The sequence below is a fragment of the Xiphophorus maculatus genome, chromosome 9 (genome assembly GCF_002775205.1).
Source record: "Xiphophorus maculatus strain JP 163 A chromosome 9, X_maculatus-5.0-male, whole genome shotgun sequence".
Lineage (NCBI taxonomy): Eukaryota > Metazoa > Chordata > Actinopteri > Cyprinodontiformes > Poeciliidae > Xiphophorus > Xiphophorus maculatus.
The window spans coordinates 6,400,595-6,414,371 of NC_036451.1; the positions used below are offsets into that span (position 1 = coordinate 6,400,595).

Sequence of the window (13,777 nt, forward strand, 5' to 3'; positions counted from 1 at the left end):
GAGCGAGCACCTTCTGAGTCATTACTAAGCCATAGTCAAAATTTTGTATGTTTCCCAGATGCTGCAAAATGTTCTTAAATTTAATCTTGTGCTGGCAAGTTCACTTTGATCCAGTCATGTTTGTTTCTATTTACATATTGATAAGATGTGGAACAAAAAGATTAACAAACATTATAATATTCACATCTGTTGTTCATTTATAAGTTAAAATTCATGAATTTGAGAAAAAATATAGGTAAATATTTGAATGCTATTTGACTATTTTTAGTTAAAAATACGGAAAATAAATGTTTTTGGTTAATTACCCATTTAATGAATTCTCTATTGCTTGCTACTGCTGCAAGCACTAGAGAATGTTGTGTTTCAATTCCTCATAAGACTCCATAAAAAGATGTTGCTTGTTTGGTTTGAGATATGATGCACGCAATTTACCCATTGTAGTCTCAATACATCTGTGATCAATCTCATAGTCTCTTAAAGGAGTCTATGTATCTGCATTCACCTGAATTACTTAGCCTCTGTACAACAAAATCCAGGATGAACTGATGAAGCCTGGCTTTATCTCTAACCCTGGATTTCTGAAACCTGCTTTTATGAAACAGCCCTGAGAAGTGGAAATACAAATTAAAACAAACATTTCAAAATACTTGACTGTTAAACGGCAAGAGAAAAAACATCAGAACAGAACGAGAAAGACTTAAAACACAGAACTTGTATCAGGAGGCCATTTTAATATTCCCCTCCATCTTCCTCACCCTCCCCTTCAATAGAATCAGTTCCGACCTCTTCATAATCCTTCTCCAGTGCAGCCATGTCCTCCCTGGCCTCAGAGAACTCTCCCTCCTCCATGCCCTCACCCACATACCAATGAACGAAGGCACGCTTGGCGTACATCAGATCAAACTTGTGGTCGAGCCGAGCCCAGGCCTCTGCAATGGCCGTAGTGTTGCTCAACATGCACACAGCCCTCTGGACCTTGGCTATATCTCCACCAGGAACCACAGTGGGAGGCTGGTAGTTGATGCCCACCTTGAAACCAGTGGGGCACCAGTCCACAAACTGGATCCCACGTTTAGTTTTGATGTTGGCAATGGCAGCGTTGACATCTTTGGGCACCACATCTCCACGGTATAAAAGGCAGCAGGCCATGTACTTGCCGTGGCGAGGGTCGCATTTCACCATCTGATTGGCTGGCTCAAAGCAAGCGTTCGTGATTTCAGATACGGTCATCTGTTCATGGTAAGCCTTCTCGGCAGAGATGACAGGAGCGTAAGTGGCCAGAGGGAAGTGGATACGTGGATAAGGCACCAAGTTGGTCTGGAACTCGGCCAAATCCACATTGAGCGCGCCATCGAAACGAAGAGAAGCCGTGATGGAGGACACGATCTGACTCATCAGTCTGTTCAGGTTGGTGTAGGTGGGGCGCTCGATGTCCAGGTTCCGACAGCAGATATCGTAGATAGCCTCGTTGTCCACCATGAAGGCGCAGTCCGAGTGCTCCAGGGTGGTGTGGGTGGTCAGGATGGAGTTGTAAGGCTCCACCACGGCTGTGGACACCTGTGGGGCCGGATAGATGGAGAACTCCAGCTTGGATTTCTTGCCGTAGTCGACAGACAGGCGCTCCATCAGCAGGGAGGTGAAACCAGATCCAGTACCTCCACCAAAGCTGTGGAAAACCAGGAAACCCTGAAGACCATTACACTGGTCAGCCTGAAAACAGAGAATGGTCGTCAGAATTCAAATGTAACACAAATTTACTTTCATCTTTCCAGATGATTTTAAATTCCATGATCTTACCAGTTTGCGAAGTCTATCCAAAACAGGATCGATGATCTCCTTTCCGATGGTGTAGTGCCCACGAGCGTAATTGTTTGCAGCATCCTCCTTACCATTAATCAACTGCTCAGGGTGAAATAGCTGGTGGTAGGTCCCAGAGCGTACCTCATCTAGTGAGGTGTGGAAAATAAATAGTCACACATCAAATAAATTAAACTGAACTAATTCCAGTGCTCTCCAGCAAGTGGTGAGACTTACCAATGACAGTGGGCTCCAGGTCCACAAACACGGCCCGGGGAACATGCTTTCCAGAACCGGTCTCACTGAAGAAAGTGTTGAAGGAGTCGTCTCCTCTTCCCACTGTCTTGTCACTCGGCATCAGACCATCTGGCTGGATGCCATGTTCCAGGCAATACAGCTCCCAGCAGGCATTACCAATCTGGATGCCGGCCTGACCAACATGGACTGAGATGCATTCACGCTGGACAGGAAGAAAATATACATTTTAATCTGGGACACAGATAAAACATGTCATCTTGCATCAAAGTGCTCTAGTATGAACTATTATAAAGCTAATTGAATGGATACAAAAGGCACATCAACAAATAATGACTACCTAGACAGCTGGTGATCCTCCCTATCCCAATAGAATCAGCTAGCCACACTGATTTAATGAGCCTCTGTGCCCAAAATGTGGTTGTAAAAGAATTAAGGACTTCATTCTAAATTGCCCGTTGGCTTGGTAACCAAATGTTTGTCTTTAATAACAAAACGATGATTGGATCGTTACATCAGTTGAAATAACGTCTCTCCGTTAAACGGGCAATAGTAAACAAAAAGGGAGCCCATACGCCAATTTTTATTAAAAACATGTATTTTTTTTACACGCATAGATACACCCATCAATGTATTCCGAAGAGTAAGACATATTTGACAAATATTAAATGCTTACCAAAGTCCTTTAACAGTCATTAAGGTAACTGTCAACTAACGGCTAACTGCGACTGAGTTAGCGGTTGGTTTGAGACAGTGAAAAAATTATAATAAACTATCCCGCTGACCATTTTTAAATGAATTTACATTTACAACAGGGCTGAAAATAACTGCCCATAAAAAACCTGGGTAATAAATTGCACTTTATGTTTAAATGAACGAACAAATTTGGAGAGCTAAAGTCATCCCAGTCTTCGATTCCCTTTCTGAGAAAAGTTAAAATGAAAAACGTTGAAATATTCTTACCATTTTTCTGTATTTTTCGGATTTGCGAGGACAAAGCAGAAATCTATTAACGAGTAAATTTAGAGGAGGAAGGCCTTCCACGTAACTACAACAAATTGAAGAGCCGTTTGTTGTTGTGAGCGTTTGGGTTGGCTGGATCATACCATTTTATGACAGCTGAGGGGTGGTCGTAGTTTTAATAATTTGTACTTGTCCTAACCTTGATAAAAAATAATGTGATAATAATAACAATGATAATTACTTATAAAGTGAAGTAAATACAATCTATGATCGTTGTGAATTCACAGTAAATAAATAAACAGATAAATAATATAACTGTATGAATCCCCCCTACATATTCTCCAGATGGCCACGCTCCCACTGCAAAGCCGCTGTTTCCCAATCCAATTCAGTAGATGGCAGTAATGCACCTTTACGTTGGTTTACAACCAAAAACCATCAACAGAAATAACGTTCACTTGATTCAATGTGAAAGAAATGATTTTGGAATAGTTATCTTTAAACTTCACTTATTTGCTTTATTAAGTTGAACCTTTTGGTCACTGGCAATGTGCGTCTTCTTCTTTAGATTTAATTCTACTAACAGCCAATTGATCGTATAATTATATTAATATAAATTAAATTAAAAGGAAATATTTTTTTGTTGTTTTTTCACAAACTCGATGAATTTTTATTTCACTGATTCTGAATAAACTTTATTTAATTTGTCTATAGGTCTATCGATGTTTTGCGTGAGTGGGTTGACTTTGATTTTAAAATATATTGTATAACTTAATAAGAAAATAAGGTGACCCACAGTCTCATGTAATTATGCAATACATTAAGTTAAATGAGTTTAATTTGGAACACAACAAAATAACATTATATGTGAAAACTGAATCAAATGCACCCAGGTGTGCTACGTATGAAGATTAAATGCATTTTACATCCTGAATTCACCATATATCAAACAGAACAGCAACCTGAACATAGTTCAGGTGGAAATTACTTGTTCTAAGATAATTTTTAATTTTCTACTCGAAAACACAGAGGACGAATTATAGCTCGTCATAAAACAACTTCCACATCTCTACAGCGAAGACAAAAAAATAATCAACATGCATAACTTTTACATTAATTTCTAAATCCAATTTTAACGTATTCGTTTACTCATACATAAAAATTGTGTATGATTTTGTATTATTTTTAAATTATGTATCTGATGGCCTTTCCCGATTAAGTGACGTAATTTGAAATGCCAAAGCACTGACATTGGCCACAAGGAGGCAGTATTACATTATCAATTGATTAAATGCAAATACTTGAAGTTAACTATCACCACTAACAAGGCACTAAAAGTAACATTTTTTTGATTAACTGGACCAGAAAAATATTAAGTATTATACCTGACATTTGTATATTTTCATAAGAATATTAGCTTGAAACAACTGAAGCAACAACAAACTGATATTTAGTGATCAGACTATCCTTTGCAAAAACAAACAAACAAACAAAAAAATCTTCCCATTGGCTTTCTCCGATCATATCCAGTAGGTGATGTTACATCTTTCTGACAACCAGCCATTAGCAGAAAATGTAAGGTAACATTTCATAACTGAAGGGGGGCGTTGGCGAAACCAGAACACCTTAGAGCGGGGGGGGGGGGGGGGGGGGGGGGTGCCCGCACTGACGCGGCGCAGGGATTACGTGACACGCAGCGCCGTGCGCAGTGCCCTACAATGCACTGTAAGCTATGTAATGTGTTTTGAGGCAGTTGACCAAAATCCCGGACGATTTTAAATTCCCCCCGGACATCTTTTTAGGTCTGAAAAGTAGGACATGTCCGGGAAAAAGAGGACGTCTGGTCACCCTAACAGTGGGAGGCTGGTAGTTGATGCCCACCTTGAAACCAGTGGGGCACCAGTCCACAAACTGGATGGTGTGCTTGGTTTTGATGTTGGCAATGGCAGCGACATATAGAAGCCTTCAGTCCTAACGCTGCAATTACATCTCACGACTTTTTTAATACACTGTCTTTAAGAATACTTATTCAACACTATATTAAGCACAATAAGGTCAACTTGACCTTTTACCAACACTCCTGCAGCTTTTAGCCAAACCTAAACTCAGAAGGCCAGAAAGTAGGAACAAACTGTTCCTACTTTCTGGCCTTCTGACTAGTTTTATTTCTTTGATCAAGAGACATCTGCAGTGGTCTAAAGAAACAAGGAAATGTGTGTAATAGGATCAAGTTTTTAAGACGTTTTTATTCAGACTGGAATTATGTATCTTGTAGATGTAGATCTTGTAGATATATTAGAAGATGTACAGTATATCTCGTACATCTACATCTTCTTGTAGAAGTACAAGAAGATGTAGATATACACCTGTGTTCTAAAATTGTTGAATAAAGTAAACATTTTCGGTGCTTTAATGTCATATTTGTTTCTGTGTGTACTGAAATGTTCTTCAGTTAAGTCACACTCCTTTCTTGAAGCAAACAACTTACTGCGTCCATTTGAGGCAACAGCACCAATCTGCTGATAAGTAGACGTTTTGGTGCCTTTTCAGTGCCTTAAAAGCACCGTGTCCTTCTGCTTATTCAGTGTAATATATTATAAATAACATTTTGGTCTAAATAATTCAAAATCTCTAGTATAGACTGAAGTTTAAGCGGACCTTATTTTGCTTTTATTATTGAAAAACAGGAACTTTTCAATGAAAGCATCTGTCGGTGTTTACATGTCTTAGTCAACATTATGAAAGCAATCAATAATTTCGTCAGTTTGGCGCCATTTGACCAAACTGGAGCGCAGGCCCCGCCCCTTTAATATTACCACTCACGTGCTTTGGTTCCAGTTTCTGATTGGTGGATTTACCCGTCTCTGAGTGACTCGTTCAACAGTCAATCTACGTCAGTCCACACGGTGAGACAGGTAGTCACTGGAGCACATAAGGACTTAGCTTCAAAGTAAAAGCACATTCAGCATTTTGACGTCGAATAAAATAAATTTAAAATTAAATAAAGCGAAACTATAATGACAATAAACTTAACTCTACACCATCAGATCGTTTTTGAAATCACTACAAAAGCGATTTTAAATCATGTAGCACAAGATTTACAAAGGAATATTCTGGAAATTGTGATACAGCAGATGTAAAATATTAAGGCCTGGGCATCTTTTGGGGAGTTTTACTTATTTATTTTATTCATTGTATTGTCCAAATTGGTATTAACACGATTTTTAGTTAGAATGAAAGCAGTCTTTCACTGGAGATATTTTGATTTCAATAAATGTATTTTTGAACAAGGTTTACTAGTCAGACCGTCCGTCCGTAAAGCCATCCATCCATCCATCCATCCATCCATCCATCCATCCATCCATCCATCCATCCATCCATCCATCCATCCATCCATCCATCCATCCATCCATCCATCCATTAGCAATGGTGAGAACTCATCAAGAAAAAAACAAGTTCCAAAATATCAAAAATGTTTTAAATCACTTATGGAACCATGTTTATCTGCTCATATCTGCTACTACAAGGGTAGATAACGAAAGAACCAACTCACTCACACAAACTATGCCTGTTTTGAGTGAAAAACATATTACAGTTATGTTTTTCATGAATGTAATATGTAACTCAGTAACTCACAAATCAACATGCCCTCGTTAGAAGTACCAGCAGAGTAAAAAAAAAAAAAGAATTATATATATATATATATATATGTGTGTGTGTGTGTGTGTATGTTGCTGCACATTGCTGGCCAGCTGACTGAAATAAGTCTCTTTATTTTACAAGAAAGAGAAAGCAGCTATAGTAGTATTCTTATTAAGGTAATACTGATTTAAAATAATAACTGGCCAAACAATATGACACACAAGTGTCGTGTTAGTCATGAGTTAAGTTTACTTTTGTAACTTTTCCAAATAAAAGTATTTCTGAGTATTTTCACCGTGAGAATTTCATAACAGTCTATGTTTACTTACAAAATAAATACAAATTCTCAAGTTAAATCCCATGTTATTAATTATATTCAATAATTTTCTACCCATCATAAACAAATGCCTAGTTCTTACATTAGGACTTACACTTGGCCTTTGATTTGATACAAAATTGCTTTTATTTTGAAATTTGAAATCCAGCACTTCGTTTCGCAGTTCACGTAACTTGACGTTAGAGCTGAAGCCTGAGAAGTGGGAGGCTTTTTTTCATGCTTCTCCTCCCAAACTTTCCTTACCTTCTCTGAAAGTTATGACAAACCTCAGTGTGACTGGTAGGAGACAAGCCAGGAGGTAAGCAACGAGCCTTGTGCTTCACTTTCTGCACTGCTTTGCTTTTATCAGTTCATTATTTCCAAACAAGCTGTTTATTGTCAGGGCTTGCTGCAGTAAGACCACAGAAGTTAATGCTCCTGTAAAATTTTGCAGTCATCCTGCAGTATTTATCTTACTGTACTATATTTTACTCTGATTAATAACATGTTTTCACTTGGTGACACATTTTGTTTTTGAGTATCTAAATGCCATCTTTGTGGGTATTAATGGTGATATGTTGACTTACCACCATCTAATAACTGCTTGACAACCCCCCCCCCCTGTTATTTCCACATTTATTTATTCTCTATCTTAAATAGTATTTCAGAAATTAAAAAGAGTTGTGTTTGGCATGGAGAACTCTTTTGTAGTTTATAGTTAAATATTTAGCAGCAGAGTGGGACATCTTAGATTTTAGCATCTTTAAACCTATTTGTTACTTTTGATTTCGTTTTATTCTGTAGTTTTAGCCTCAAATCAAGTTAAACTCTTTAGTTTTTTCCTGCTGAAAGGTCGTTGAAGCTTACGATTTTTGAGTGAGTGAATGGAAAGTAAATGCAGTGCAGATTTGGAGTAAACATCCTTTTTTTCAATCACTGTTGTGGGTGAGGCAGCTTCATGGGACGGAAATCCCCCTCAGCTCCCACTGTTGTCGGAGTTGTTAAACATCCTCAGAGTTTTCTGGCTGATCTCCTGTCTGTTATTATGGATAGCATCATGTTCTCTTATGTCCCATTCTGAGAACCTACAAAGCTACAGCCCATCTGCTCTTCACTGGGGTGAATAATGTCTTTGAACAGTTCTTTTATTATGGATGAACTGATGATACAAATATTATATAGGTTGTCCTCTAATCCACACAAGGAATAAACCAGCGACTGAATACCATCTAAACATCCCATCAAGCTCTTCTGAGGCCTGGCATCAAATGTATAGACAAACTGTTTTTGATGTTCCTCAGAAAGTTGCAGAGATACCGCACTCTTTTCGATGCCATGAGCAATTTCTTTGCCAAAATATTTACTAGGTAATTGACCACTTAGTAATCATTTAAGTTAGAGGACTAGAAGGAATACTGTTTATTGTCACAAAGTGGGGAAATTCTGATGCAATAGCTTCAAAGTGACAGGCAATCAAAGCATGTAGAAGTAGATGAAAATATAACATTTATTGAAAACAGAATTAAGAGTAATATACTACTATACAATTACGGCAAAACTAATAACTGCACATTAAACAGCTGTTGAGGTTTTTAGGGGCAGTGTTTGTTATAGAGTCTACCAACTGCTGACAAAAAGGATATATGATGAAACTCCTTTGTGCAATTAGGATCCACTGAAGGAGGTTGATTTACAAAGGACTCAATGTTAGGTGTATTTACACATTGTTTAAGGTTCAATGTTCTAAATTTACTAAAATTTTAACGCTTTAATCCAAATCTGCTCCTCTTAGATAAAATTAAGATATTTAGGATGTCCCAAAACAGCCAAAGAACCATCAAGGCTCAAACCTGATGTTAATTCAGTGATACTGGAAGACCAGCATCATTGGCCACGGTGACAACAGTTTAACACCAAGCTGGGGAAGAACATCCCACACAATACCTCCACTCACCTTCGTCAACAACATTGTTTACTGTGGAAATACTTCTCGTTCCTAAGAACCACCTTTTCTTGGGACTTCCTGAGGTATAAACACTGTACTTCCTGTAGCAACTGAAGGAGTACAACCTCCCACAGGAGTTGCTGGTCATCTTTTACACAGGAATTATTGAGTCTGTCCTGTGTTTGTCCATCACTTTGTGTTTTCGTTGAGCCACAAAACATGATAAGGCCAAACTGCAACCAACAAGTAGATCAGGAGAGAGGATGCTGACCTTTCTTCCATCCAGGAGTTGTACAGGTCAGAAAAGGGGCAGTTAGCATCTCTGCAGACCACACACATCCTGGACACAAACTGTTCAGCATTTTACCTTTCGGTCAGCGCTACAGAGTGTTATTTTCAAAAACCAGCCACCACAGAGACAGTTTCACCCCACAGGTTGTCTCTTTCATGAACCCAAAATAGTCACTTATACTGTGAAAAATTTTTTTTTTGCACAATCACAATACTTCTTCCCTTTATGCTTTAGTCCTATTTTATGTCCTTCAAAGTTTCTACTTTTACACCTAATGTCTGCTGTGAGTGCTTGGAAACCTAAAATTTCTAGTTTCTATACATAATCTTGGCCAATAAAGTTGATTCTGATATAGACTTGGAGATTATTAATCAAAAAAGAGACATGTACTCTAAAATTATAACATTCAAAGACAAGTCAAATGTCTTCTGGAGAAAGGTTTTACGGTTTGATGAGACAGTTTGGCCAGAATGACAAGAACTGTATTTGAAGTTGTCACAGTGATGCTTTCAAATATGTTGGTAGCATCATGCTGTGAGATTGATTTGGTGTTACTGTTGCTTTGCTTGAAGTTGTTGGAGGAAAAAAAAAGATTTTACCCACTGGAATTTAAATCTGATGGTTTCTGGGTCAGACCCCATATACCAAACCTGTTGGAAAAAATATGAGCTATGCTTGAAAGACGAGTTGTGGCCGGAAAACAAACTGATTCTGATTTGTTTTTAACATTCGTACCAAGAACTGTGGTTGAATGTCCAGTCAGAGTTATATGCGACTTGTTGACGGCAATAGAAAAGTTTCTAGTTCCATTTTTAAAATCCATAATTAAAAACCCGTAGTATAATATTAATAATTGAGTGTAAACTTCTGACTGGTGATGCTGCAAAGTAGAATAAAATTCAGTCTGACCAGAAGAGGCTGGTAGCTGAACTTGAAGCTGCTTTGTGTCCTTTACTTGACACAAAGTGTTAAAGTGGCATTTCTTTATCATCAGCCTTTGAACGATGATGATGATGATAATGATGATGATGATGATGATGGATATCTGCTGCATTTTAAATGCAAACATTCTGCATGGTTGCGTTTGTGTGGGAGTGCTGGAATAAATACTAGTGTGACAATAAAATGTTACGTTGAAAGTAGTATTTATAACAGCACATCCATAAATTTGTGCTGTTTTTATAAAAACAGGATGTTACAACTTTCATGTGCTATAGTCAGGATATCAACATTATCTCCTCAGCTTGTTTTAAAGGGGCAGGATTATGTGAAATCAACTCTTTTAGCTTTAGATCATGTTATAATGTTATTCCTTCATCAAAAACATACTTGGAGTTTTGCCTTGGAATTTTTTACGCATGTTTGAGAAATCCTTGAATCTCCTGTGGCAACCATTTAGCTGTGGAAAACCCGTCTCGCCTTCGAGAAGCAGCTTCTCCTCGGAGCTGCAGCTTCCAAGATTCCGCCTCACAGAGCAGCCAGCCAGCGCATGAATCCCTCACTCAGCTCCTTCAGACTAGTCAGCAGAAATTAGCAAACACCTGTTTCAGTGAAACGCAGGTAAAACATTATTAGAGGGTTAATAGAGGAACAATGTTGTGATGACTTCCTGAAGGTGGAGTTTCAGAAAGAGCAGGAGTTTTTAAAGAGACAGAGGCCCAACTAGCGTTAAAGCATTAAATTACGAAGTCCTATTTCTTTTAAGTCATATTTAACTGAAGGTAACATAGTTACTTGATTGTGCTATAAAATGGCACTCTACCTGGAGAAGACATAATGTGTTAATTTACAATAATTTACAAATGTTAGAAATATTCTATCTGTTGCTGAAAGAACTCTAAAAGAGTAAAATTAACTTCAGTTCTGATAAGGACCAAATAGATTTGGCACAGTGTTGATTTAACAGGCTGGCAGTAATCAGCAATGGGTGGTGGAGGGGATTCATTAGTAATTATGCTCTAAAAAGCTGGAAAACCCCGAATGAGTGGTACTTACTCTGGAGTTTTAACAGTAAGAACAGTGCAATAAAACAATTTAGTGGTTTTATAGCTTTTTGAAAATTCCACACATCTTGATGCCAGTAACCAGCCCATGCTGAAAAGGAAAAAAAAAATATGTTACCATGTTTCTTTTTTGTGTTTATACTCTAAATCAGAGTCTAAGGCAGAGTCCAATGCAGGTCAACAAATGATGACTTCACTTTTTTTTATCCCTTGAAATATTGTGGTGGAAAAATCTCCCTAGAGGGAGCCGGTTATTTAGACAATTAAGTTTACAGTCATTTACTAAACCAGGATTTTTGGATAAAGACATTATTATTGGAGCCCTGTGGGAAAAAAACGACTGCTATCAAAAAGTGAAGTTGACTGTGGTCTGTATAAGCCAAAGAGTTATACCTCAACAATTGAATGTCTCCATTCAGAAATGATCAGTTTGTCACAATGATTTTTCTTTGCCTTTGAAGAAAAGAAAACCCATTTAAAATTTAAGATAGTTTTGGATAAATATTGAGCTGACTAGAGATTTGAGAAAAATCATCCACATGTTAAGCTATTAGCAGCTTTCTGAAGCTCACTCTGGGGAAACTGTCTTCCTGCAACAGGACTCTGGGGTTTGACTTACTGCTGTCGCCTCAAAAATAGCTTCCCTGAAAGTTTAGTCTGAGGTGTCTGCAGGTCAAAGGTACAAACATACTCTAATTTTGTAATGAGAACCTCCGCCATCTTCCTGCTTCATGCATTTTCAGCTTATTTGCACCTCAGAGTTGATGGAGGACAGTTTATTTAATAAGGGCAAAATCAAATCTGAGACTGTGCTCGTGAGTCCTGTAGCTTGATAAGCTGCATGCCGTCGTATTTTTAGCTTTATTACAAGTGGTTTTAATTTTAGCAGGTCTGAGAGCCGGTCTGTGCACTGCTGTGACATGATGCAGTGAGGACAGAGAGAGCTGGAGTGTCAGGAGCGAAATAAAACCGGTATGTTTTTACAAGAAGAGGCTGCAACCTGGTCAGATCTGGAGTGAAAACTGGAGGCTTTCTTACTAATATCCTAAATATTAGAATCTCAGACCTGATATTTTTGACACCCAAGTTCAGCTTGATGAATTACATTTAAATTTATATATTAATTAGATAAATATCAGTTCATAATCATAGCCAAAGTTTAATATTCAAACCTTTTAATGTTTATTCATCCCATCTGAATTGAAGTTCTGCAGCAGTTTGTTGCTTATTTGTAAAATAAATCAGCCACACCTCTATTATTGAGCTCCATTTTATTCAACATGTGGGAGCATTTAAAAGAGCTTAAAATGTGCTGTTAAAAATATGTTTTTTTCTGTACACTGTGTGCACAATCATTTTGACCATATCATCATTTTTAGGTGTATTTTCTAAGTCTAAGCTGGATAAACTTGATTAACAGCAGGATTAAATCCATGCCCAGCTCTATGACAGCTTGGTTTTGACAGTTCAAACTGAAAAAACAGAATGACTTTGCTATAATGGCGTTAGCCTTCCTGTTATCCGCTGGAATTCTTGCTTTCTAGAACACTGAAGAAAAGCCCAGCCTGAGACTTTGTTGTAATTTAATATGTTTATTGATAGAAATAGGATAAAATTTTATCTTTTACATTTTGAAAAACAATTTTGAATCATTTTTAATTTATACTTTCAACCTCTAACACAAATCTTAATAGTCAAAAGTCAGTTTTTTGACTTATTTTTCATTTGGCAATTGTATATATAGGAATACCAAAAAGTAATCAGACTTGATAAGATAAAATAAATAGCGTTGCTCTCACTCGCCACAGGCTGCTTGCTTTTGGCCTGATTGTTAGTGAGAGATGAACAATTCAGCTAGTAGATTGTGTCACTGATAAGTTTTGTGGCGACCAATACATTACTATTTTGAAGAATGTGGATGGAATTAAAATCATTTGTTTTATATTCTAAAAATAAAACATTAAGGTGCAAACTAATTAACAAATAACAGATTTCTGTGTAGCCTCATTTTGGGAACCTTCTCAGTTTTTGTTGGTTATTTATCAGCACAGAAAGCATGTCTGTTGGTCATAAGTTGATTAGTTTTGGAATCATGAGTGAATTACTAAAATTAAATGACATTAGGAATTCATGTTTGAGTCAATTGCAAAGGCAGCGTTTTTTATAATACATTAATATTTTTTGAAATATTGAAAATCAGTTTAGTCTTAATCAATGTAACTTGAAGTTTCTAAACGCCGCATCTGCTGAGTTTGATAATTGACTTTCACTTTGAAATAAAATCCAATCTGAAGTAATTTATCTTTTGCATTTTATGACCAAGAAGTCACATATTAGTTTAAATACAAAGCATAATCAATGAATTCATGAAAACATTTGCAGCTTGGCAAGGTAGTTGGTAGCACTGCAATATGGTTGTTTATGATTGTGATAGCGAATTGAGAAGTGATAAACCTACATTTGCCCTATTTTTCTTTCTTACAATTTCCTCATCATTTTATGAGCTTAGGTGATTTTTAATAATAGGATTTTTGTTGAAGGAAACTGTATATCAAGCTCATGCA

The 13,777-nt window shown here is 37.3% G+C and overlaps 2 protein-coding genes across 2 annotated transcripts in view; one reads left to right on the forward strand and one right to left on the reverse strand.

Moving 5' to 3' along the window:
* Positions 1 to 712: 712 nt before the first annotated feature.
* LOC102217235 (tubulin alpha chain-like) lies at positions 713 to 3,095 on the reverse strand. Its single transcript, XM_023340018.1, has 4 exons — positions 3,016 to 3,095; positions 2,035 to 2,257; positions 1,798 to 1,946; positions 713 to 1,710 (listed from the first exon to the last, which is right to left on the reverse strand). The coding sequence occupies exons 1-4, from the start codon at positions 3,016 to 3,018 to the stop codon at positions 730 to 732; spliced, it is 1,356 nt and encodes a 451-aa protein (XP_023195786.1). The 5' UTR covers positions 3,019 to 3,095; the 3' UTR covers positions 713 to 729.
* A 4,141-nt stretch (positions 3,096 to 7,236) lies between these two features.
* The window catches only part of kank3 (KN motif and ankyrin repeat domains 3), a 37,561-nt gene continuing 31,020 nt past the window's right edge, over positions 7,237 to 13,777 (forward strand). Inside the window, exon 1 of the mRNA XM_023340015.1 lies at positions 7,237 to 7,292. The gene's annotated coding sequence lies outside the window, so the exon portion shown is untranslated. The remainder of the gene's footprint in view (positions 7,293 to 13,777) is intronic.